The sequence below is a fragment of the Chenopodium album genome, chromosome 9, assembly GCF_948465745.1.
Source record: "Chenopodium album chromosome 9, dcCheAlbu1.1, whole genome shotgun sequence".
NCBI lineage: Eukaryota > Viridiplantae > Streptophyta > Magnoliopsida > Caryophyllales > Amaranthaceae > Chenopodium > Chenopodium album.
Genome location: NC_137842.1, coordinates 68,103,012 through 68,129,340, shown reverse-complemented (window position 1 = coordinate 68,129,340; position 26,329 = coordinate 68,103,012). Strand labels below are relative to the sequence as shown.

The window sequence follows — 26,329 nt, the reverse complement described above, 5'->3', positions numbered from 1 at the left end:
TTTCTTTTCCTTTTAATTTTTTCCAAATGAGTCACAAGGGTAGGGATGGGAGAATTTGACCCCGTGACATTCGTACACATGCTATCAGTCTTAATTACTGGATCAAGTCTTTAAGATTAATGATCTAAATAATTTGCAACAGTAGAACCATATATTGACAGAAACTGTACACATTGTTTGCGCCAGGGACTAAACCACTAGAAGCCTCTACGCCAAAAGGAAAAAGACTGCCGAGCAAGAGCTCTTGTACAGCATATGATACGACTCCTAAGCAAACTGCAAGGATCCTAAAATCATAGTAGTGAAGTACTCATTGGATTTGCAAAGTAATGCTGTCGACAAACAAACTTAGGTCTAGAGTGGCTGCCAATGAGACTCTCCAGCAAGGCAGGGGGTGTTGAAGAAGTTCTTTGAGTCATCTTCCGCATAATAAGGTGTTTATCCAAAACCATCAATTCCAACAGCTTTCGGCAACTCTGAAGAAAGTGTGAACAAAGCATAAACAGATGCACCTTTTAATTAATAAAGAAAGAAAAGGTAAACACATAATGAATCAAGCAGGGAACCAAAAATTTGTGGCTTAGTAGTAGAAATATTTTCATCTGCACCATATAAGACCAAATTAACAAGAACATTCTCTCTGACACTTCAGTGTCAAGTCATATTCTCCATGTCTACATGACCACATTTACCGCCAAAGATTTTTTTGCCATGAATAATCTAGGTAAGGAGCCTCCCAAGCTCTAAGTTCTAACTGTGATCTAACCTATAATCACACCACTAAATCTCCACATCTTCTAGCATAACTAATTTATGAGAGTTTAAATTCAAAGATTCAAGCAGAATTCCTTATCCGAAAATTTTTCCTCTGGGAAGAGGCGTATACGAATGCCAACATCATGTTGTCAGCTGATCAACTAAAACAATTCAATGAAAAGACCAAATTTAATGTCATGATTCATAATTTCATTCTCTTTCAATTGGCAGCGTTACATTGAATTTAGATATAACCCATGACATTTTAAGATGCTGCGAATTACTTAACTTTAACTTCTTTAGACAATACAGTGACAAATTTCCACTCTGAAAATCCATGAATATGTCAAATAAGTTTTGAAGACAAATTAAAAGATTAAGACTTCGGAGACAGCAAATAATAAGAGCTTAAGATTTAGTCCTGTAGGAAGCCTTTCAATTGACAAGTAATTAGAATCAGAACATGCATACTTGTATATCATATATCTGTCTTCTTAAATATAACATCCATGTAGTTGTAGTCTTGGAGTAGTATATATACAAAATGCATCCACCCTTTAATACTTCATCATGAATAAGATGCAAACACATTTTTACACAGGCACTAGAATCTTTGTGTATACTCTTGCAACAACTCCATGTCTAACTGGATAATTTCACAGCAGCATGCAATTTAATGAAAAAGAAAATTCTTTGAATTAAGGACAATTAAGGAAGTCAGTTAAATAATTACTTAATGAAAATTGATGATATGTTCAGCAACATAAAACTTTAAGGATAATATCTTGTTTAAACAGACAAATCATACAAGAAAAGGATACCTGTGGGTTTAATACTTCCATTTGACTGAGAATATCACCCTGTCAGAATCATACGATCAGCAGAGGGAACAAAAAAAAAAAAAGGAAAACCACGATCATACAAAGATCAACAAGAAAAGAAGGACCATGTAAAGTTTAAATTGGACTATTCCATGCCCAAATACATAAACAGAAAACCATTCTAATTTACAACTTGTTCAAAGATTAAGTAACTGCCCCCCATCCCCCTCAAAAAAAACATGTATATCACTTCTTCCTTTAACAGGATCTGGAGAAGTCCAGAATTCATGCAATTTTGACCTTAACAGTACAACAGCAGAGATAATTTCAGGACCGGCCCCTCATACAAAATAGTGGATAAAGTAATATTACCTCTAGTATGGCAGGATTTTGAGTCACAATACCAAGTATACGACGTGTAAGCCCCCTGTAGACAATCCTATTAATAGTTCCATCCCCGTTGATCCAAGGCAAAATTGGCCGAAAAGCAGCAGTTGATTTGTCAAAGTTTTGGATATTCTCCCCATCTTCAGTGGATGTTCTAGAGCTGCTTCCTTCAAGCTTTTTGTGAGCCTGAACTACATTAAAGAGTGGTGAGACCTCTTCAGATGAATTACGACTATGCACTTCCCAATCAACTGAGTAATTCACTTTATCTTTACAATCTGCAGTCCCTTCAACTATATGTGTCTCATCTCTCTGAGGAACTGAAGATGAAGCCATTCCAGGACCTTGAGAATAAGTTGTCTTTGAGGCCAGAAAGTACTTGGTGAGATATTGACCATCAACTACATGAATAGAATTGTAACCATTGACCTAAATCACAGAAAATATTATCAGCTCACTCTATTTTTTTGAAAGCTTATCAGCTCACTTTATATAATAAAATCGTAGAGAAGTATCAGAATCACCATCCTGAAATCAGAAATGACACCAACCTTCAATACAAGGCCAAACAATTGAAGCACATCAACAACATGTTCAGCCAGAATTGTACCTGGTAAGAGAAACCAAATAATCAGTATGATGACTGATCTTTAGAGTAAGAAAGTTTTTTTTTTTTTTTAAAAAAAGAACATAAACCCAACTCTAAAACAGAATACCTTGAATTCCCAAGCACTCAGAAACCTTTGACATGGTTAAGCCCTGATCACCAGCTTTCTGAATATTTGTGTGTGCAATTTTAAAAAGCTCTGGATGCAATTGAGCATATTCTTTTCCACTATGTTTAGACAGATCTTGAATAGTGAAATTTGCCATAACTTCCCATAATGAATTACCAGAAATAATAGTAGCTGGAATAATACTGCCAAAATCAGGGGATTCTTTCACACTTTCAATGGAGGATAATGTGCAGCTGACTGTCTGACCCAAAGTCGAGTAAAACTGATCATTTTCACTGAACAGCATTGCATGACCTTCATCTTTGAAAAATTCAACAGTACTGGACCTCAAAATTGTTGCTCGACTTAGAGAAACTTTTAAACCAGGGAAGCCTTTCTCTCGGCGGGAAAAGATCTCACTTTCTTGCAAAGAGTTACATTTATGTTTCTTGCTAACACCACTGTCCTCAAATTCATGGTCATCATATTTACGTTTTGTACTTCTTGAGTCCTCAGCCTCCCCAACACCTTCAAGAGGTAGAACCGGCATAATGGACAGCTCTCCAGAAGATATTAAAGCAAACAAATGGAAAACATCTCCACACTGCAGATCTGAAGGTAAATCCACCATTCCTTCCATCAACTTCTTCTCCTTTTCACTTATCCATCTTGCTAACTTAGAAGCTCGCTTCCCCGTATTTGCTGGAAATTGAGACAATGAAAGGCTCCTCAAGAAATTTTGAGACAGGACAAATGGTTGACTGGGACCACTTCCTACCTGTTACACATTACGTTAGCCCCCCAAAAAGGCAACCTTGATTCATAAAATGACAACAATAATAAAGTAGCAGTAGTTTCCATAACATGAGCATAAGCATAACCAAAGCATGATCCTTCTATCTTCTTTTGGATTTAGGGGAGGGGAAGATGGCCCAAGTTTTTCCCTTCCTCATGTGAGTTTTTCTCTTCCTCAGGTGAAAATCAAACTTCCAGAGTTGACAATATAAATTATTAGGCTAAGCAATAGAAACTCAAACTCTCAAAGCATATTGTCTGAGCCAATGCATTTCTAATCATGTACAATAATATCATAACACTTACTAGAAGAAAGAAAGCAGTTGAGAGCAAAAATTAAAAAACAATCAATCAATCAAAGCCTTAGTCCCATAAGTGGGGTCCATAAATTAAGCCATACCAGAATTTTTTTCTGCCTGAGGTAGTCAAAAGCTGAGAAAAGATCATGCTCCGAATAGCAACATAACGTTTCCGCTAGCAAATTTGGCATTTCAGCTGCTTTTGAGTTGGTCAAGAAGACCAGCTTAAAAAGCTCAACAGCACAAGAAACAGCCAATGATTGATTCATTCGTTTGGTTATGCTAACCCCCTCCTTCAAATGCATGACAAACTTCTGAGGAAGGCGGTGGCGTCTGGATCTTTGACTGGAATCTATCTGTTGCTTTTCAGAGTCATTGTCAAACTCACCTGGACTACTTGCAACAATATTGTGGGCTCCCTACAACCATAGATAGCTTTATAAGCACTAAATTGCATAGGATTCAAAATATTTTACAAAGATTACTCCATGTCGATAAATTTTTGGCTGATGAAGTTACAATGACTCCCAACCTTGAGGAGAAACATTCACAAAGTCAAGGTAGAACAATCTACAATAAAAAAGTCTTTCAAGGTTATGCATATGCCTGATGGATGTGTAAGTTATTGCATTGGTATTAAAAAAAAAAAAAAAAAAATTATAAACTACAAGAATTTCATTGATACTTAAAAGAAAAAAATTATATAGCATTGAAATTATTAAATAAATTAATATAAGGGATTTTTTTAAAACTAAAAAAAGAAAAAAAAAAAAAAAGGGGGGGGGGGGGGGGTTGATAACATGGAATGGAGAGAGAATAAATGCATATTCAAAATTGGAAAAATCACAAAAGGCTGAATGATAGACAGTTGATCTATTTAGATAGGGAATAAGGGAAGCATTTAGCAGTTTGGTACAAAATAAAATCAACAAAGTGTAAAGTTAGTTAGTTTGAGCTATGGGTAGTCTTAAGCTGCTTCATTGCATAGAGGTTATTTAAGCATCTGTGCCAAAAACTGATAAATATTGAATACCTGAGATGCAGATTCACTTCTCTTGGCAGATTCCAATTTCATCATCTGCTTTTGTACAAGAACCTCCTTAAGGGCTACCTTAATTGTACTATCATCAAAGTCATCCCAGCGTTTTCCCTGAGAATGGGACTCTTGACCACACTCATTTTTTTCTTGATCCAGCTGCTGAGCATACCTCTGAGTAAGCAACTTACACAGCCTCATCAAAGATTCTGCAAATTTAATGTCCCTTCTCAGAACAGAAACTCTTCTACGACAGGTATTTGGAGGAGCAGGAAGATCGCTAATTGAAGCCCAATCTGTGCCGCGCCTTGCACCTTGAATTGCTCTTTGTCTTGCATACTGAATTAGTAAAAGCCTGACAACAATAGGAGAGACAAAAAGCAATTAAGCAATATGACTACTAATGAAACTAATACTCCTGTAAATGAATGACATATATACACAAATTTCAACTTCAAAAACCTGTGTCAATAGGAGGATGAAGTGACGTAAAATACCAATAATTTACAACCACCTAAAGGCCATCAATTTCCTAACTCTCTTCTGTTGTTCATATTAGTCACCAAGCTCCAAACCAAAGTAATTATATTGGCAGACTGGTAATTACAAAATTTAGATTCTATATTGACATACCTGTCTGCTTCTTCTGTCCATGAGAACTTTTGCTGACGAGTTGGTTTCAACATTGGCATGATACACTGCCCGATTAATGACTCCTGTTGTTCCTCATGTTCAACAACTTCAGGCTCCTCCAACTCCTCTTCTTCACTATCTTCATGGGATTCTAGAATCCAGCATGCCATCAAAGAAACAACATGCTTTAGTACACTGGCAAGTAGGCTCGGCTAATACCTCCAGCAAAAAACAACAAAATTTAATTTCAACAAACCACTTGTATGATTGGCTTTTGCACGCTTTGCCAATCTTTCTTCTTCAGATACCTTCCTTTTGCGCCGAGATTGAGGATGCCTGTCACTTCTAGCATCTGAAACCACGCCCTGAATATTGAAATCTCCCTGAAATCTGTTAAGACGTTGTTGCCGATTATCATAATATACACGAAGCACCTGCAAATAATTTAATGAAACTTAGGATTTGGTGCATATACCTCAGTGTAAACTAATTGCAGCAAATAAAACACTTTACTCGATCAATAATTGATAGTCCATCAGCTCCATCCGACTTAGTTCAACTTTATATAACAGTCTACAAAGACACTTTCACCCTTGATTTTTGGTAAGATTTGCTCACTCTTTCCTATAACTGTCTTAGCAGATTTTCTACACCAACTTTAGTAAGAAGGATATGTTAAAGCAGGTCAAAGAGGATATCTTAATTTCTATAGAGAGAAAGAAGACCAATTTCCAATTCTTTTTCCATTACAAGAACATCAAAGCAATAACAAGATCAAATTTTATCAAGAGGTTGATCATTCATCATGAACTAGCAGCTGTGGTTTGACCGGTGAGGAACATCAACATGATTACAGGCAAGTGAGGTAACATTAATCTCTCTTGGTAATATGAATTTTAATAAGAAAGGTTTTGATCACATGAGACATGACCAGACTGATGTTTTGTGGTGTAGTCAATATGGAAAAAAAAAAAAAAAAAAAAAAAAAAACTTTTTGGCATCCATCTGCAAAACTACATTCAATGACTTTTCAGAACATTAAAACAATCAACAGCTGCATCATCTTTATTCTTATAATTTTATAGATAGTTCTTTTCATAAACGTCATTTTTCCATCCTAACACTGAATAACATTCAGATAATAAAGCTTAAAATTAAGATAAAGGTAACGAGATAGGTAAGGAGTGGTATAATTCAAGCCTACAGAATTTCATGACAATAAAGAGCTATGGCCTATAAGGCTCCTTCACCTGCTCTAAAGAAAGATTGAGATCTTTGGCGATTTCTCTACACTCCTGAAAGCTGAGTTTTTTACTTTGCTGATCCTTAATGCGCTTGAGGAGCTCAGCACGTTGCTCTGCCTTCATCACCCTGACTGTAGTCCATGACCGATAAAGACAAACCTGCAGACTCAAATGATTGAATTTATCAATTACAAGCTGAGAATACAGGACTAAGAAACAGGGGGCAAGACAAGCTGGTTTTGGGTAACAATGCTTCGAATTTTGTACATAGAGAAGTACATGCACATGTATGTCGGTATGCACAAGTCGAACAACATAATGGAAAAAAAAAAATGTATCAACTATCTAAAAGGGCTATCACCCTCAAACTTAGAGATTAAAAAGAAGAATGAAGCCAAAGATATTTTTTGTTTTGTTTTTTTTTTTTAAGGAAATACTACACTTAAGCTTAAAGTGAAGTCATATATATACAAGGGCAGACAGTCATATGACCAAAAAGAGAGTACATGAATTGTATGGATAAATTATTGTCAGATCATTACCTCAAAAACCACAGATCCAGGGAACGCACGTATAGCAGCTTTTGTGTCAGCAGCAGCATAGCAATACTCTAAAGTCTGCCAATATTTTTCAACAGCTTCGCCAGTGGACAACACAAAGTCATGCCTAGGGCCTCGAGGCAACAAGTCCATTGATAGCGGTTCCTCAATGTATGGTTTCAACTCTAAAGCATATATAAGTTTAGCGTGTGAGATCTTGGTTGCATCCGTGGGACTTTCATCAGCTACCAGCCGGATAAGCTAGATTATCAATTCAAAATGATAGAGATGAGGAAAAACAAAAAAAACAAAAAATATTACAAATCCCAGAAGGTTCAGCTTTCTTTTCAAAACCAAAACTGAAGGAATGACAAATCCTAAATAATTCGCAAGGTGAATTAAACTTCTCTTTAATTGGACATGCAAGATATAGTAAAAGGTGACCCAGGTTGCAAGGGTTAGTCCATGATAAACTTGTTATCAGGGCTTCCATGGAAATAAATCTGGATACAACATCTTAATATTGCAGAAACTTCTTAATTTCATGCTAAGAGCAGGATAGTCATGTGCGCATGGAAGTCAAAATGTTTGGACATTGAAAATTAGATCAATTCAGCCTTACACAAATGGTCTGCAATAACAAAGTTGCAATAACAAAAAATATAACTTCCTTCAACATTTAAAAAAGAAAATGAATTTTTTTTTAACAAAAAAACTAAAAAATTGCATCAAACAATGTAGCTGACTCCTGACATTGAAGTCCATAAAATAATAAAATAATTCACATTAACTTCGTAATTATTCAGCATTAAACAAAGTAGCCTGATACTTGAGTGCCTATTAAAGAATGATATCTTCTGTAAAAAGTATTATTGTCTTTTGATATAGAATATAGATAGCTTGGAGAAATTTTCCATTCCTTTAGCTTATTGCTATTGTAAGCAATTATCCAGTTTTAACTAATGCTCCAACATGCTTCTTATTTCCTAATTATTGTTAAAGTTTTCAAAGTAAATACCTTTACGAAAGGTTTCCCATGTTAAAGCATCCAAAGAATGATATTATGGGAAAATTAATTAGTAATCTAAAATAAATTGATACTTTCTGGAAGAAACATAAACACTTAATTATGGCATCCATAATTGGTCTTTCGGTCAAATTGTTAACACCCAGATGGAATCTCCAGGTGTTGAATCTACACCTAATTCAGTTGTGGCAAAACCAAAAGCTAGAATCAAAAGGTGCCCATCAGTAGAGTACAATTCATCTCAAATAATCAGTACAAGAAGTTCAGCTAAGTTGGAGCGAGCTTCAGTTCTAATGGCTCTGCTTCGAGTTTAATGCACATTACCCACCTCCCCATGGGTATTAACCCCTTGCTATTCCTGATATAGGAAATGAAGGTGGGGCCCACCACATACCTTAAGAAAAAGAAAAACTCATCTTTAATGAGGCCAAATTAGTTCATGGTGTCAGTGATGCCAAAAAATGTGCATAACTGCATACATGTTAACTTTCAAACATATACAGCTTTACTCATTTTCATCATAAATAAATAGTTAACATCCAAAATATAAATGATCAAAGGCAAAAAAGTCACAGGCAAAGAGAAGTAGGCAACAAGGATGAAAAATAATAACACTGTATATACCTTGAGACGGCGCAATATATCAATAAGCCACGATAGCCTTCCAGTTGCTCGAGTATCCATCATGCTCTTGAATTCTTCGTCAGAAAGATCAGACAGAAGAAGGCCAGTCTTGCACTTCTCAATCATATCAGTCCATTTAAGAGGAGAGCCCACAACTTGCAAAAATAGTTCAAAAGGCATAGCTTTTATAGCAACATCTAAACCAAACAATACGCAAGAACTGTTTTTCGTGGGATTTACACTTTTAGTCGATGTTGACTCCTCAGTGCATGCAGCTGAACTATTCACATAATCCCATAAAAAACGATGCAAGAGCTTTGTTCGAACCATTTTTGCCAAGACAAATCCATTAGCACGCATAACTTCAGATTTAGCACTTTGAGTGTCAGAGTGTGCATTAATCTGTATTCTCTCAATACCATGAAGTACAGGAATGGGAAGTTCCTTCTTTGACTGAGATAAGGCACCACGGGTTTGCATCTCAAATGATCTCAGTCTATCATGCACTTGGTCTGACAACTCACTAGCCGAACCTTGGACAGAAGGATGAAGAACCACAAGTATTTGACGGAGATGTCCACAATTTGAGACACCTGGTATACTAAAGACCATGAGTTTACACTTCCCTTCTCGTTCAAGCTTATTCAGACAATGTGTCAAGGTCTTTCTGTCCATTCTTGTCTTCTTGTCCTTCTCAAAACTCTCAAGCCACCTTTGCAGCTCAGGTTTAACAATGATTTTCTCAGTCTGCAAAAGTGAAGAAATTTTGGACAAAAATGCAAGTACATAATTGAGGTATATACAAAAGAACTGAAGAGCACAGCCAAAGAATATATACAAAGATCATGCTATTGCTAACTCATGTCAGTCTATTATTTCAACAAAAACTACTAAAATGATGCAATTCATCAAGATCAATAGGATTAGCTGTATAATTTTTCACAGACATACAGCAGTAGGAATCATAGGTTAAAGTTATGTTTTACTCCCTCCGTTTTGCATTAGTTGCAACGGTAGGGTTGGCTCAAAGTTTAAGAATATTATAGACTAGGCTTATAGGCTTATAATATGAAGTATTGTCAATAAGAGTGAGAAATAATAAAAAAGTAGTGTGGGTGGGGTTGGTAGGAAAGAGAAATAATAAAATATTTCTGAAAGTGGGGTTATTGGGAGAGAGAAATTATAAAATAATTGCATGTCCCTTCCAAATATAGAAGTGTTGCAATTAATAACAGATGTAAAAGGAAAGCGTTGTGATTAACACGAAACGGAGGGAGTAGACATTTTCCATAACCTCTAGCATAGGCCTGTGAAACTTACCAGTACCTACCAGGCTACCACTAGCAAACTGAATATGTCATCCACCAGCCAACCCCCGTCGACATCCTTCCCAGGTTTCACAAGTAAGTAATTCGTAGGGCTTCTGCAATTTTGCACAGAACATGTGCAAAACAAGACAAAAACCCTACTATACCTTCTTTTCATACATCAGTAAGATAATATAGTAGTAACATCTTGCTACATAGCAAACAATATTTTCTTTATTGCCTATTAGACTATAAACTTATCTGATGCTGCAAGATTTATAACCTGGACCAGAAACAAGTACAGACTACAGAGAATGAAAAGACTATAAACAAACCTCGAGTCTTTCAAGTAAACGTATCTCTCTCTGAGCATTAGTCAATGATGGATATCTTTGGCCTTCTTGAAGTTCAAATGGCTTTAATACTGGATTTGCTAACGCCTCAGTTGTACCATTACATTCATTTCCACTAGCTGAACCAGGTACAATATTGCTCGTGTCAAGGACTAAACCTAGTGAGCCTCCAGGACAAGCAACAATTTGGACTGATCCTCTGACCTGCTGAGATTCATGCTCAAGTTCTTCTTCAGTGTCTATCTTCTCCATATTATCTTCAGTTAGCCATTTTTGTGAGTTTAAGGAATCCATGTCAGCAATGGTTCTTTGGGAGCTTGTACCATGAGTTGGCTCTTGAATAGATGCTAAAGCTAAAGGATTCCCATCAGAGCCATCTTGTAATCTGTTGAATGATGAATTAGGTAATTCAGGACAGAAGTTTCCTTTTGTCCAAAACCGATAAGCTAACCCTCTCTCAAGATTTTCTGAAAGTTGATGCAAACCAAACCGAGAGACCATTGTATTGGTCAGGTTGTCGAGCATTTTGGTGCTGATACCAAGCCTTCCGCAAACCTGCTCATTTAGATGTGAATGAAACTTAAGAAACTAATTCACGCAAACACATGTAGAGTACAAAAGTAAAATATACTTAAATGCAATTGTGCATAAATAAATTACAACAACAAAGCCTTAGTCCCAAAATGATTTGGGGTCGGCTAACATGAATAGTCATAAGGAACTGTACTATATAATAAGGGACATAACAAGATAATCAGTTGAATGAGTTTGAAAAAAAGGTGAGTAAAGTGAGAAAAAGAAAGAGCATCCAAGAGAAATAAAGGGTGTCCATGAATACATTCATTTAAAATAAGATTACACACACACACACACACATAAAATAAAAACACCTACACATACACACACACACACACACACATAAAATAAAAACACCTACACACACACACACACATAAAATAAAAACACCTACACACACACACATAAAATAGAAACACCTACACACACACACACACATAAAATAAAAACACCTAGTAATAAATACAAATTAGTCAACTTTCAAACCTAGGTTCTAATAGAGTTCCATTTCACTTGTCCTTACAGCATTCCTTTCCAGTTATTATTTCCTTACATTAAAGTCAAATAAATACCCAAAAAAAAAAAAAAAAAAAAAAAGTCAAATTACAAGTCCTTGTTTATGACCAGGGTAACTGCAATAGACTCAGGTCTCAACAGATTAGTCAACAGAGCAAATAGAAAATAGAGGAAGCTTGAGGACTATTTGATTGATTTTTTTGAAGGCAACGGTTACAAACTACTGGCTGCTGCTACTACAATAAAGATGGAAGCTTGGAGGCTACTCTACTACTATGCTACTCTAGGATTAACATCAAAAATCTCATACCCTCTCACATTCTTTCTTCCCCTTAAATATTAGACATTCCCCTCTCCCTCATGTAACCTAGCAATTGTAAAGCTGTACTATGTACTATTTTGCCAGAGTGGCTATACACAATCACATTCATTCAACACAACACTTAGTGGAATAATAATTAATTTTGTCCTCTTTTGCTGCTCTGAAATCTCTCTTTTGTTGCCTTCTCATATTGCTGCTATTGTTGTCCTGCTCCCTTCTTCTTGCGCCTTGAGTAAACTTGGGTTGGAGGTGTAGTGTTGGGCTGGTCTATTGCATTACTCCCCCCCGGAACATCCACCTTGTCCTCAAGGTGGAAAGATGGAAACCGCAATTTAATTGCCTCATAATCCTCCCATGTAGCTTCAAACTCGGGTAGACCAACCCACTTGAGCAGCACTTCCACCTGAAGTTTTCCCCGCTCCTCTTTGTTGCGCACAGCCAACACTTTCTCAGGCTCTACTTCCAGCTCTAAACTGGCAGTCAGCTGAGTGGGAAGGGTGGGGTTGATTGGTGTGTCCCCCACAACTTTCTTCAGCTGGGAAATATGGAACACAGGGTGAACCTTGCTGTTTTCAGGTAAATTCAAGCGATAAGCGACCTTCCCCACTCGTTGCACAACTTCAAAAGGCCCATAATAACGAGCAGCAAGCTTCTCAAAAGGGCGGCTAGCAAGGGACTGTTGTCTATAGGGCTGTAGCTTCAAGTAAACCCAATCCCCAATCTGAAATTCTAGCTCTCTCCGCCTACTGTCAGCACTCTCTTTCATCAACTGTTGTGCTCGATTAAGGTTCATCTTCAATTCATCCAAAATAAAGTCTCTTTCCTTCAACCCATCTTCCAAGCTTTTCACCATAGTAGCATCTTCCTTCGCTTTCCAGATTTTTGGTGGATCACGACCATACACCACCTTAAAGGGAGTCATCTTGGTGGAAATATGGGGTGAGGTGTTGTATGAGTATTCGGCCCACGGCAACCATTGAGCCCAAGACTTGGGTGGGTTGGCAACAAAGCAACGGAGGTAAGCTTCCAAACACTTGTTTACTACCTCGGTTTGTCCATCCGATTGCGGGTGATAAGAGGTGCTTCTATGGAGATGCGTCCCTTGCAACCGGAAAAGTTCTTTCCAAAAAAGACTCATGAAAACCTTGTCTCGATCGGAGACTATGGTGGATGGGAAGCCATGTAAGCAGACGATCTCCTTTACAAATAAATCTGCCACTTTGAGAGCATTGAAAGGATGCTTGAGACCCATGAAGTGGCTGTACTTGGACAGTCTATCCACCACCACTAGAATCACGTTGACCCCCTTAGAGAGTGGTAAGCCCTCTATGAAGTCCATAGAGATGTCTTCCCACACCACCTCCGGCACCGGTAGTGGTTGAAGCAATCCAGCAGGTGCTTGTGGAGATGTTTTGCTCCTCTGGCAGATTTCACACCCCCGCACATACTCCCCTACCCCCTTCCTCATATTCGGCCAAAAACAATCCGTAGCCACTCTAAGGTAGGTCTTAACCTCACCTTCGTGCCCTCCCATTGGAGAATCATGATATTCTTTCAAGAGCTTGGGGATGAATTTCGAATTTTTGGAAAGTACCATGCGCCCTTTGTACAAAACTCTACTGCCACACAGTGTAAAACCCCTGCCATCACTCGGATTTGCTGCCAATTTTGTTCTTAGCTCACTAAGACATGGATCACTAGATATTTCAGCTTCCAATTCGGCCCAATCCACCCCTTGGGCGGAAATCAAAACAGCCAACTGACTTTGCACCCCTCCTTTCCTTGACAAAGCATCGGCCACCCTATTTGACGGCCCGGGTTTGTATTGTATATCGAAGTCCATTCCCATCAATTTTCGCATCCATTTTTGGTATTCCCCTCCCACTTCCCGTTGTTGAGTTAGAAACCTCAAACTTTGTTGATCGGTGCGAATGATGAATCTCCTCCCTAAAAGGTAGTGCCTCCATTTCATGACGGGCAAACTAATGGCCATGAGTTCTTTATCATAAATTGATTTGGCTTGATTCCTCACTCCAAGCAACTTGCTAAAGTACGCAATTGGTCTTCCTAATTGCATCATCACGGCACCAACCCCATACCCCGAAGCATCGGTCTCCAAGATGAACTCAAGTTGGAAATTAGGCATGGCCAAAACCGGGGCTGTTACCATGGCAGATTTTAATGCCTCAAAAGCTTGGGATGCCTCTTGGTTCCACCCAAAGTTATCCTTCTTTAATTGTATGGTTAAGGGGCCGGCTATTTGTGCATAGTTAGCCACAAATTGCCACTTCCCTCTTCCCAAATTCACACTTCTTCAAGTTAGCATAAAAGCTATGCTTGGACAACAACTCCAATACTAACTTCACATGTTCCTTATGTTCTTCCTCCCCTTTGCTATACACCAAGATGTCATCAAAGAACACGAGTACGAACCTCCTCAAAAATGGTTTGAACACTTCGTTCATTAGAGATTGGAAGGTCGCGGGGGCATTAGTAAGCCCGAAAGGCATCACTAAAAATTCGTAGTGACCCTCATGCGTTCGAAACGCGGTTTTGTGAATGTCACTCTCTTTCACTCTAATTTGATGATACCCTGATTTCAAGTCAAGCTTTGAGAACCATTTAGCTCCATGCAATTCATCAAGCAATTCATCTATTACCGGAATAGGAAACTTATCCGGCACCGTCTCCTTATTCAAGGCCCGGTAATCGACGCAAAACCGCCAAGAACCGTCCTTTTTCTTCACTAGAATGACCGGGCTTGAGAAAGGACTTGTGGAAGGTCGGACGATGCCGGCTTGAAGCATCTCTTGAATCAACTTTTCGATCTCATCCTTTTGAATTTGGGGGTATCGATACGGTCTCACACTAACCGGATCACTCCCCCCTTTCAAGACAATGGAATGCTCGTGGTTCCGGTGGGGTGGAAGTCCACTTGGCATGTCAAAGACATGCTGATGCAATAGGTCTGCCAGGAACGGTGGTGGTGGCTGGGTAACCCCTTCTGTCAGTTCTTCTTCTTTACCCTTTTTTTCAATTTTACTCAACTCCACCCAAAGGCCCTGCTTCTCCTTACATAGGGTCCTGATCATAGCTTTCAAGGTAACCTGTGTCTTTTCAAGTGAGGGATCACCCTTGAGGGTAATCAACTGTCCGTTCTTCCAGAATTTCATGATATGAGTTCTCCAGTTTGTCGTGACCGACCCCAATTTTTCCAGCCACTGTATGCCGAGTATAAGGTCGGCGTTGCCCAAGTCGAGTGGTAGGAAATCCTCAACAACTATCACCCCGCCGTTCAATTTCACCTCCACGCTCTGGCAAACACCTTGCCCTCTCACCACTTCTCCGTTTCCTAAGGTTACACAAAAAGCACCACCCTTCGTTATCGGCACCGCCGCTTCCGCCACCAAGTGGAGTGACATGAAATTGTGTGTCGCTCCGGGATCTACCATCACCACTACCTCTCTTCCTCCTATTTCCCCTTCAATTTCATGGTTTTTGGGTTAGAGATTCCAATCACCGCGCACAGCGACGCCCCCAACTCTTCCGTACCCGCCGCAGCTTCCTCCTCCTCTTCCAGTGGCGTCTCTTCTTCCCCTGCCACTAGAAGAACACTCAACTCCTTCCTTTTACACCTATGCCCCACTCCCCACTTTTCATCACACCTAAAGCACAAATTTTTCGCTCTCTCCTGTATCTCGGCTTCCGTCAAGCGGCGGGTGTAACCGGAGCTCCGATTTTGGGAATTTCCCGTTGGATTTGTCGCCATATTAACAGAGGCTTGAGTTTCTGAGTTTCTAGACCACGACTTAGGCGAATTCGTATGGTTTGGAACCCCGTAAGTTTGGATCAGCCCAGATCCACTAGATTTAGATGGGTTAGAGGCCTGCGGAGAGCTTTGGGCCGGCCCAAATCTAAATCCAGCCACTGGAGCCTTCTTAGCTTGTTGGATCCGATTCTTCTCCTCTATCCGACCCGCCAACTTCATAGCCCCCTCCAAATTGAACGGATTTAACATCCGGAGCTCCGACTTCACATCCTCCTTCAACCCATTTATAAATTGGGCTAACATTATGTTCTCAGGAATTCCCTCCAAAGGAGCAGCCATCTCAATGTATCGTCTTCGATATTCCACCACTGACCCCACCTGTTGCACCGCCATCCACTGTTCATACAACGACCCAGAATGAGACGGTCGGAACTCGCACAACACCCTCTGTTTGAGGTCCAGCCATCCCGTAACCAGCCGCCTCTTCTTCTCCCATTGATACCATTTAAGGGCATCACCATCCATCGCCACCACCGCGGCGTCTAACTTCTCCCTCTCTTGCAACTGGTAGAAGTCGAAGAACATTTCAGCCCTCAACAACCAATTATCGGGGTCCTTACCCTCGAAAATGGGCATGTCAAGCTTCCGACGCTTCCAATGGTTCCTATTATCGCCGCCACCATCTCCGCCGCCGCCGCCCGGCCACTGGCGGAACTCAAAGGGCTCCTCTTCGCCGTGACCGCCTCCTCTCCAGCCCCTCCTTATCGGAGAGCGAATTTCGTTCTCTCCCAACCCGTGGTTGTGGCTGCCTTCACCCTCCAAGTTAATGGGGTGGTTGAACACCGGTGGTGGCAGAGGAGTTCGAATCCCTTGACCCCCACCACCTGCCGCTCTTTTCAGTTCCTCCCTGAACTTCAATTTGTTTTCTTTCTCAATCGCAGCCAAACGGTCGTGCTCCATCCGAAACCGGTCGAGTCTCTCCTCCAACCGGTGGGCGGTTTTGGCCAGATTCTCCTCCGTTCTCTTCCTCTCGGCCTCCAATACTCCGGCCACCGCCGCCTGCACCGCCTTCTCAATGGTGGCCTCCTGCGTACCGAGCTTCTCAGCTATTGTTTTAAGGTGAGTTTCCTGTGCCTCAAACTTCTGTTCAATGGATTGCAATCGGCCTTCCACCTCCCCGATTTTCTCATCGGCGGCGTCAGCGCGCTGGGACAGCGTTGGGGTCACCATGAAGGAACTGCTCTGATACCACTTGCAATAGACTCAAGTCTCAACAGATTAGTCAACACAGCAAATAGAAAATAGAGGAAGCTTGAGGACTATTTGATTGATTTTTTTGAAGGCAACGGTTACAAACTACTGGTTGCTGCTACTACAATAAAGATGGAAGCTTGGAGGCTACTTTACTACTATGCTACTCTAGGATTAACATCAAAAATCTCATACCCTCTCACATTCTTTCTTCCCCTTAAATATTAGACATTCCCCTCTCCCTCATGTAACCTAGCAATTGTAAAGCTGTACTATGTACTATTTTGCCAGAGTGGCTATACACAATCACATTCATTCACCACAACACTTAGTGGAATAATAATTAATTTTGTCCTCTTTTGCTGCTCTGAAATCTCTCTTTTGTTGCCTTCTCATATTGCTGCTATTGTTGTCCTGCTCCCTTCTTCTTGCGCCTTGAGTAAACTTGGGTTGGAGGTGTAGTGTTGGGCTGGTCTATTGCAGTAACTTAATATGTAGTATGAGTACGAGATCGCAATATGCTTCCTTATTATGTTAATATACCCCAAAAGTATTCCAAAGTACCTAAACGCATGTTCCCAACACACAATACCCAATTCTCTAAACATTAATTTCACTGCCAGTCTGCCACTTCCACTTGATAAAACAGATAGAGGTACACTTCCCACTGTGAAATGATATAATGTAGTAACATATACCTAACTGGTTTCAATTAGCTAACAGTAATAATCATGGACACAAATCTGTTATCAAATGTGAACTCCACAATACTCATTCAAAAGTAACATCCTTTAAACTTTCTCTATGACTCTTTGGATATTCATGGGAACAATAAAAGCTTTAAATAATGCACGGGATGATTAATAAGAAACAGGTAAAGACATATAGTCATTAGTCTGAAAAAAATATCAAGAAAGATATGAACATACATCAACTCCAAGCAGCCCCTTAGATCCTTCAATATCAATCATGTCATATATTTGTTGCTCAAAAGGAAGCTCCACAAGCTGCTCTGAGGCAATATACTTGCCATCTCGATTCTTTTGTTGAAAATACTTTGGAGAAAAACTCTTCAGCAATCGCAAACAGCTGACAGGCTGCCCAATGCCAAAAAAAAGAAATATATTATTCATCTTAAAAAGAGTAACAAGAGACATACTTAGAATAAGAAAATTATAGGACCAAAAAAAAAAAAAAAAGAGAGGAACTCAAGACTGACTATTGATAACATCATATTTAAAGACTTGGGATGAGTAAATCAAGAATACTTTAAATAGGATATCGACAAAGAACATGCCTATGTCCCTTTTTTGAACTATTCCATATTGACTTATGAGTTATGACAATATTTATGTATCTTCCTTTGACCATATTTTTCAACAAATATATAACAAGTGATATTATATCCATTGTATACTGTTATTGAATTCATCTCAATGTTTGCTTTCTATTTTCCTACTATCAGATATTTATAATCATTACATATAGATATCTATACAGATATCTATGGTCAAATTTATGCATAGGAAACCGTGAAAAGTCATTTGAAACAGTTAAGAAACGGAGGGAGTAGTTACTAGGCTGGTATCAACAAAGATAAGGAGCAACTATTTTGAAATCTTGGGCTATTGAGTTTATAAAACTTATCCTTCATTCAACATTTCCTAGAGCCATTTGTCACTAGTCAGGTTTGAAAAAATATACACTAACTTTCAATGAATAAATACATAGTAGTTCATAGGACCCTCACAATTAGCTGCTATGAGAAATTCGGTGTGCTTAAAACTTTCTCCATTTTTTTATTTATTTATTTTTTTTTGTCATTTCTCCAATTTCTATATCCTTTTGGCTTCATGTGATGAATATTTCAATTCAGATCTCATTCATATCACAGTACAATCATGACCAAAAATATAATATTTAGATTTCATGAGAGACCGAAAAGAACATATTGAACTCCCAGGCAATGAGGGTCATTATGAAGCAGTAATACCTTGTTTTGCCCTCTAGATCTGCCCTTTTTGGATTTCGTAGGGGTTTCCACTTTGCTATCTACTTTCGCCTCAAATACTTCAACAAGACCAGCCTGCTTCAACCTGTTGCTAATCTGGAAACCAGCATCATGAAGACAGACAGACAATTTTCTGAGAGTGCATTAGCGGTCATATAACATAACCGATGGGTATGAGACTATGAGATAAAGAAAATATTACGTTTCTCCAAGCTCTATGTCCTTTTGTTTCTCGATAACCAAGTTCCTGTTTTATATCTGAGACCACGAGAACCTTAAAGGGAAAAAAGTGGCATTGAAAAATAAGGTGACCATTGCAATCAATAATACTAGGTAACCAATAATTCAAAGATGCCTTGACAAAAATTATTCAGATTCACAAATTCAAATAGAACAGACCTTGCCTTCAGCTTGCTCAAGTCTATCACAAACAGCTTTGATTGCAGGCAAGAAATCCTTGACACGCACATCATCTTGGCCACATTCTTCAAGGTCAGCACCACTGACATGGTTTTCTTCCAAATTCTTGTTTTCTTTTGTAATCTCAAGTCTTTGTTGAGAGCTCAAAGGCAGCGCGTAGCGATGTAAGTGGATCAGATTGGTACGCACAGGTTGCCTATTTTCTTTTGTTCTCACTATTGTTTCCTGCCGAACAACCAAACCCCAGGACTGAAGCCTCTTTACCACATAAAAGATATTGTTTCCAGGTATCCCAAGGTCCTTAGAGAGTTGAACCTGTGTCACTCCAGTTTCCCTTAACAAATTCAATCAATCTATGTCATTATAAGTGGCAAAGACACTTCAAATTAGTATAGTGTAAGAATTTTAAGCCTACAATAACCTAAAATCAGACAAAAGTTGTATCTTGATTCTACAATAATCTGAAATCAGACAAAAGTTGTATCTTGATTCTAAAATACCTTCAAACCAATTGAAAAAATGATGATAACTGGAAAATCAAATTAAGTCATTTATAAGAAATCACAACCAATTTCCCAAAAAAAAAAACAAATAGCAATACCTAGCAAGAGCAAGACGCTCAAGAACACGTTGCTGAGGAGCAGTAATATTGGAAGCTTTAACATCATACAACCCAACAAAGCATCCTCGAAGCTGCTCATTAGCAACCACCTTCACTCCCAAACTCTCACACTCTTCAACCGACTTCGATTTCGGGTCGGGTAATTCCGACCCATTAACATCCCTAAATTGGAGGCCCGGAACAGCAGCAAGGCCCGACCATACGGCCCGCTTAACAGCAGGGCAGAGGTTGATTTCTGCAGAGGAGAGAGAAGAGTGAAGGCGAGGCCAGAGGAGAGAGAGTGAGACGCCATTAACACCTTGTGAGCAGATCTCCTCGATTGCAGCGTGGATGATCGTGTCCATTGATTTCAGTGGGTGATGATCATAATCATCAGAAGATGGAATTGACGGTGGTTTAAGGAGGAATTTGAATGTTTGGGGATGAAATTGGGGATTGAGAAAGGCGGGAATTGGAGTTAACGGTTGGCAAATTGGGGGTTTTTCTGGTGGTTTTGATGGAGAAGTGGTGGAAGATGAGGGAGATGGGGAAGGTCTAGGGTTCGAGGGGTCTGCAGAAGACAAAGAAAAGAATTTCAGCAAACACTTTTTTTTTTTTTTTTTAATATATTCTCCTCTCCTTCCTACCCACGTTACCGCTTCTATTTTGGAGATCCAAAATGTTATTTTTATTTCAATTTAAAGATAGTTTGTAAAGATCATTACACCCTTTTTTTTTTTTTTTTTTTTTACATTGATGAGATAAAGAACATGCAAATGTAACGAATGAACATATAGAGTATTAATTCGTATGCTCATTTTGTGTATAATCTTACAATAGTTCGAGAAGCGAAGTCAAACTTTATTTTTCCCCAACATACACCATTAAATTTGGTAATTTGGTAAGTTTTTTCCACAATTTAGAGTCTGTTCTCTTCAACTGAATTTCGATTCTGTTCAGCTCTGTTTCTAATTTTCTTCTCTCATAAACAATTTCAATTCAGTTCAGTTCAGCTCAGTAAATGAGAATTCAGTTCAGTTCAGCTCAGTAAATGAGAATTCAGTTCAGTTCAGCTCAGTAAATGAGAAGCCCTTACTCCATTAAAATTTTAGAGTTTGGACTTAAATTTATTCAGGAGTAACATGCATATGAACAAAATACAGAGTATAAGCTAATGTGTTAATAACTTAACCCCTTTATTAATTTTTTTAATGCTCTTTGGAATTATAATTGACAAAAGCAAATGCAAGTATACAACTGAAGGTTAACAATTTCTTTCTCGTAGATGACAATTTGTAATGGTTGGAAGAAGGTAACAGAGGGGGAAAATTAGAAACACGTAGAAGTCCGTAAATAAGATCAAAGGAAAAATTTGTGTAAACCATGCAAATACACTAGGTATTTTGCAAGCTTAGTCCAAATTTGTGTCACCTCGCTTTTTATTACCAAATTATCACCAACCACCATTTCTCACAAATTCCGATTACTTTCATGGCTAACCAAATATTCTAGTCATTGCGATTGAGACAAAAAAAAGGATGAGTAGCAGGTGCTAAAACGAGCAAACTCTTCCTCAACTCAAAATTATTAAAAACTCCGGATACAAGATACAAGTTTGTGGCATTCAACAAATTCCACCAAAATTGGTTTCATCTTGAACTATTAACTAGTAACTAGAGCATCATAACTTCAGAAATACAAGTCTCCAATCGCCAATATATCCTCAGTCCATTTCAAAATTCAATAGCTAAGCTAATCTGTGTTGCTGCCATCAGAGAAGATGAATTCTCAGAGCTAGCACTTCCACAGTGGTGTAGGAAAGAACATCATGACTTCAAAAATACGAACTCTTCAACAGCTGGAATCTCACCAATCTTCTTCAATACCTGACTGCTAGGTGGTTCATCAACCCCGATAGCCATCACAGCATGGGTTCTTGGAGCCAGTCTTCCAACACTCATGAAACTGACATTCACATTCTCTTCTCCCAAAACGCTTCCCACCCTTCCAATCATTCCAGGTTGATCAACCTGTCGGCAGAGAATAATGCTACCCTCCAAACTGACATCGACCTCAAACGAGCCAACCTTTATCAAATGTGGAATTCCATCTTTAACTCTTCCCTCAAGTCTAATCTCCCCGGAATCTGAAATTGCACTGGCAAATTTAGATTCCACATTGGCGATCTGGATCTGGATCGACTCCAGTGGGCTTTCAGGTGATCCATCCAGAAGAATGCGCTCTTCGGTAATACGAAGTCCTCTCTGCTTTGCGGTGAAATCAGCATTTACCAAGTTTACAAAGGTGCTGGAAATTGGCTCAATCAGACCCTTGGTAATCATGGCCCGGAGCACCCTAGTGTCAAGATCATCAGGTGCTCTTGAGGTTGCATAACCCACCTTCACAGATTTAACACCACTTCCACCTGCTACCAGTTGGATAGCCAGTCTACCAAGTTTCTCAGCAAGGTCAACATAAGGTTTCAGCTCATTAAGGACCTGAGCAAACAAGTAAAGATGGAAATCAAACCCATGCAATATTCAAAGCTTTAGGACACAAGCACTTAGCAGTATTGCAAACAGCATGCACACTCTTGAAACATACACAGGAACATCACTTGAGACCATGGAGATATCTAAAGGTTAAGGCCAATACAGGACCAACGGAAGAAAGGGTCTTCAGCTAATGAAAATATTTTGTTTCTGCAGAAAACAAATCCTTGGGTTCTTCTCAGACACCAAATGCAATCATTTAAATAAATGACAAGCCACGAACTAATTTGACCAATGTAAGTATCAACCGTTTCAGTACTGGGCCTACTGGCTGCTAAATAAATGAAACACAAGAAGTTTTCGGTAATTCAATGAATCAATGATCATTGGAAGTACTCAAGGACTCAAAGTTAAACAAACAGCAGAACACTAAATTCTAGAACCAAATCAATCAATCAAAGCCTTAATCCCATAAGTGAAGTCGGCTACATGAAACAAATGTGGTACCAAAATTATACGCAAGGTCTCATAGGCTGCTTAAGATGGTCAGGTAGTGAAGTTAATAGTGTACTTCAAGGTCAACCTCTAACAACAACCAAGCATCACAGAGTATCTTCAAAGAATGAAAAGTAATGTACCATTTGCAAAAAAAAATATTTTTTGCAGAAATTTATAAATTTTCAATTTATCTACAAACAAAGTGGCACGAGATCTATTTTGATCATGAGTTCATGACAGAATATTTCAAGCACACCAGACCCACAGCCAGGTCAGCCACCTAATCAATAAGCTTACAAACTTAAAGTGCACCGAAATTGATAGGCATTAGGCAAACACAATCCAACATTGTTACTGAAAACATGTAGTGTAGTAGTGATACGGCACTCGCTCCTACAAGGTAATAGATTGATTAAAGGGATGGCAGTAACTTTGTGAGCAAATTACACAAATGTCATATGTAACATGAATACATGATACTGTATCTTCCCTACAAGCATGTATATTTTCTTCATTGATTTTGGTTATTTCTCTACCCACACTTCTAAAAGTACCAAGTATTATTAGAAACAAGTTTAAGAAGCATGTATGTGATGGTAAAGATGGCTAACTGTAACAACTACTGTGCAACGATCGCTTTGTGTATTTATATTCAAAACCAACCATAGAACCATGCAAAGAGCAACTATCAACAAATAGTAGCATATTCCTAATACAAAAAATGAAATAATGCAGCTGTAATAACTATGAACTAGTCTAGAACTCTAGATAATCAATCACAAAATAGTTAAGGTTGAATAGCTTCTGAAGAATTAAGGCAATAGGTGTACCTCAGCAGGAACCATTGGCGCATTCACGGCAGTTGCAGCAAGCTCTCCATTCAAAGCCCCTATAACTGCTTCTGCGATTTCAATGGCTACTCCTTCCTGCAGAACAAACATTACTTTGTAATGACACAATAAATTATACTATAATCAATTCTCAGTGTGTATCACTTAACCTACCTGAGCTTCCATGGTACTAGCACCAAGATGTGGAGTTGCAGTAACTCTTTCGTGCTGTATCAACTTACTGTCCTTTGCTGGGGGCTCTTGTGTGAAGACATCAAGTGCAGCCTGCAAAAGAATTTCCATGTTATATACTTCTTATCTTCCAAAAAAAACAAAGAAAAAAAGCACTCTTTTAACCAATATCTAATAGTTACCTGAGCAACAATCCCAGAATCCAGAGCCCTAACAAGAGCATCTTCATCAATCACTCCACCACGAGCGACATTCACAATCATAACACCTTTCTTCATCTTAGCAAAAGTGTCATCATTTAGCACCTTTGTTGTAGAAGAGGTGAGAGGCATGTGTAGGGAAATGAAATCTGCTGTTGCTAAGGCCTCATCAAAGGAAACAAGGTCCACTCCAATAGCTCGGGCACGGTCAGCTGGTGCATAGGGATCATGAGCAATCACATGCATGCCAAGCCCCTTGGCACGCCTCGCAACCTCAGACCCGACCTTTCCGAAACCCAAAACAGCAAGCTTCTTTCCCACAAGTGATACACCCACATACTTATTCCTCTTCCACTCCCCTGCATTGTCATAGATAAAACAATATACACATCATTGAAAAGAATTTGACAATCCATAATAATCATATATAATTAGGCAACAAATTAACACCAAAAGAGAGGATACTAATATCTATTCATGACCATTTGTATAGCTATAATTCAATAAGAATAACTTAAACCCTGCATTAATCTTAACAACTACCATCTCTAAATGAACCAATCAGTACCAAATTCAACCTACCTTGAAATACCATTTACAATAAACACCTAAAATCAGATCAATCAATCCGACATGCAAGGAACCAGATTCAATCAAAACAATCAAAACCCAGAATTCCCATTAAACAGATCTAAGAACCCATTAAACGTAACCCCCAAAACACCAAAAATTAAATATTAAACAAAAGATTATAATAATGCCCACAATCTGTTCGACAAAATGCCTCAAAAAGAAAATGCACAGAAAAACTAACCAGCCTTAACAGAAGCATCAGCTTGAGCAACATTCCTAGACATAGCAGTCAAAAGAGCAATCCCATGTTCAGCCGCCGCAATGGTGTTAGCCGTCGGTGCATTAACAACCAAACACCCATGCTCAGTCGCAGCACCCAGATCTACATTATCAATCCCAACACCCGCTCTTCCAACCACCTTCAACCTCCCAGCAGACGACTCAAACACCTCCCTCGTAACCTTAGTCCCACTCCGAACAATCAAAGCGTCACAAAGAGAGATCTTAGTGCAAAGCTCTTCTGGGCTAAGATTATACGAACAATCAACATTCGCAAACGATTTCAGAAGATCCAACCCAGCGTCACCGAGCTTTTCGGCGACCAAAACGGTGGGTTTCGATTCAAGGGAGGCGGAAACGACGAGTTTTTGGCGGGGGGTAGTGGGGGTAAGGTGGCGATAAGGGTTGTGCGAGAAGAGGGAGATCGAGGGAGAAAGGGAGAGTTTAGAGGAGAGAGAAAGTTGGGAATTGGGAGAAATGGAGGTGGGGTGGAGGAATCTGTGTTTAGGGGTAAGAGATCGTTTGGAGAGTAAAGTTGTTGAAGCAGATGAAGAAGCGGCCGCCATTGTTGAGGAAGAAATGGGAGAGATGAAGCTTTTTTTCTGGGGTTTAAAGGAAGGTGCGCCGCCGTAGGAGGGAGGATTTATGGGGTGAGGAAGATGGTGGGGTTTTAAAGGGGGTTTTGGGGAGGAGAGAGAAAGAGAGGTGAAGAGGGAGGAGAGAGAAAGAGGGAGATGTGAGTTCACGTGCTGTGAAACTGCGCGGGAAAATGGGGAGTGTGGTAGTTGAGAAGGTGGAGCGTGAAATTGACGGAGGGTTTGAGAGTGGAATTATGGTTGATTCCTTGTATTTGGGGTTGGTGACTGGTAAGTGTTGTAATTTAGGGTTGGTAAAACAAATTGGCAATGGTAATCGTCTAATCGAGTCTTTTCAATCTTAAATCTTAAGGTTGGGTTTGAGTGCATGGGTCTTAATACAGGGTTTGTCAAGCCAAATTGGCCTTTAGGGTTTAATTGTGTTTTTAGATTTCACATTTTTTTAGGTTTCAGGTCATAGTTGATCGTCTCTACTTTTAAATTAAATAGTTTATTTTTATTAGGGCATTTTAAAGGTACAAATTTTCCTTATCCTTCCTCTTCATATTTAAAGTGCCTGACACAAATAATCGATCAGTTGATCTCAGGTTTATATTAATTGTTATTTTAAGCAGGAAAGTGATGGATGATTTACAAAAATATAGCTTTTAAAAAACTTATTTACGG

General features: G+C 39.1%; 2 protein-coding genes across 2 annotated transcripts; both read right to left on the bottom strand.

Annotated features, from left to right (window-relative positions):
* Positions 1-125: 125 nt before the first annotated feature.
* Positions 126-20,433, bottom strand: LOC145558931 (uncharacterized). The gene is made up of 18 exons (XM_081620306.1): positions 20,004-20,433; positions 19,382-19,736; positions 19,185-19,256; positions 18,965-19,078; positions 17,901-18,068; positions 10,520-11,092; positions 8,878-9,624; positions 7,230-7,487; positions 6,694-6,846; positions 5,700-5,877; positions 5,444-5,594; positions 4,808-5,165; positions 3,876-4,193; positions 2,681-3,458; positions 2,516-2,574; positions 1,950-2,393; positions 1,578-1,616; positions 126-476 (listed from the first exon to the last, which is right to left on the bottom strand). Exons 1-18 carry the CDS (start codon positions 20,366-20,368, stop codon positions 294-296), a joined length of 5,313 nt encoding a protein of 1,770 aa, XP_081476432.1. The 5' UTR covers positions 20,369-20,433; the 3' UTR covers positions 126-293.
* A 1,091-nt stretch (positions 20,434-21,524) lies between these two features.
* LOC145558930 (D-3-phosphoglycerate dehydrogenase 1, chloroplastic-like) lies at positions 21,525-25,794 on the bottom strand. Its single transcript, XM_081620305.1, has 5 exons — positions 25,030-25,794; positions 24,198-24,574; positions 23,998-24,108; positions 23,824-23,919; positions 21,525-22,501 (listed from the first exon to the last, which is right to left on the bottom strand). Exons 1-5 carry the CDS (start codon positions 25,631-25,633, stop codon positions 21,830-21,832), a joined length of 1,860 nt encoding a protein of 619 aa, XP_081476431.1. The 5' UTR covers positions 25,634-25,794; the 3' UTR covers positions 21,525-21,829.
* Between the last annotated feature and the right edge of the window lie 535 nt (positions 25,795-26,329).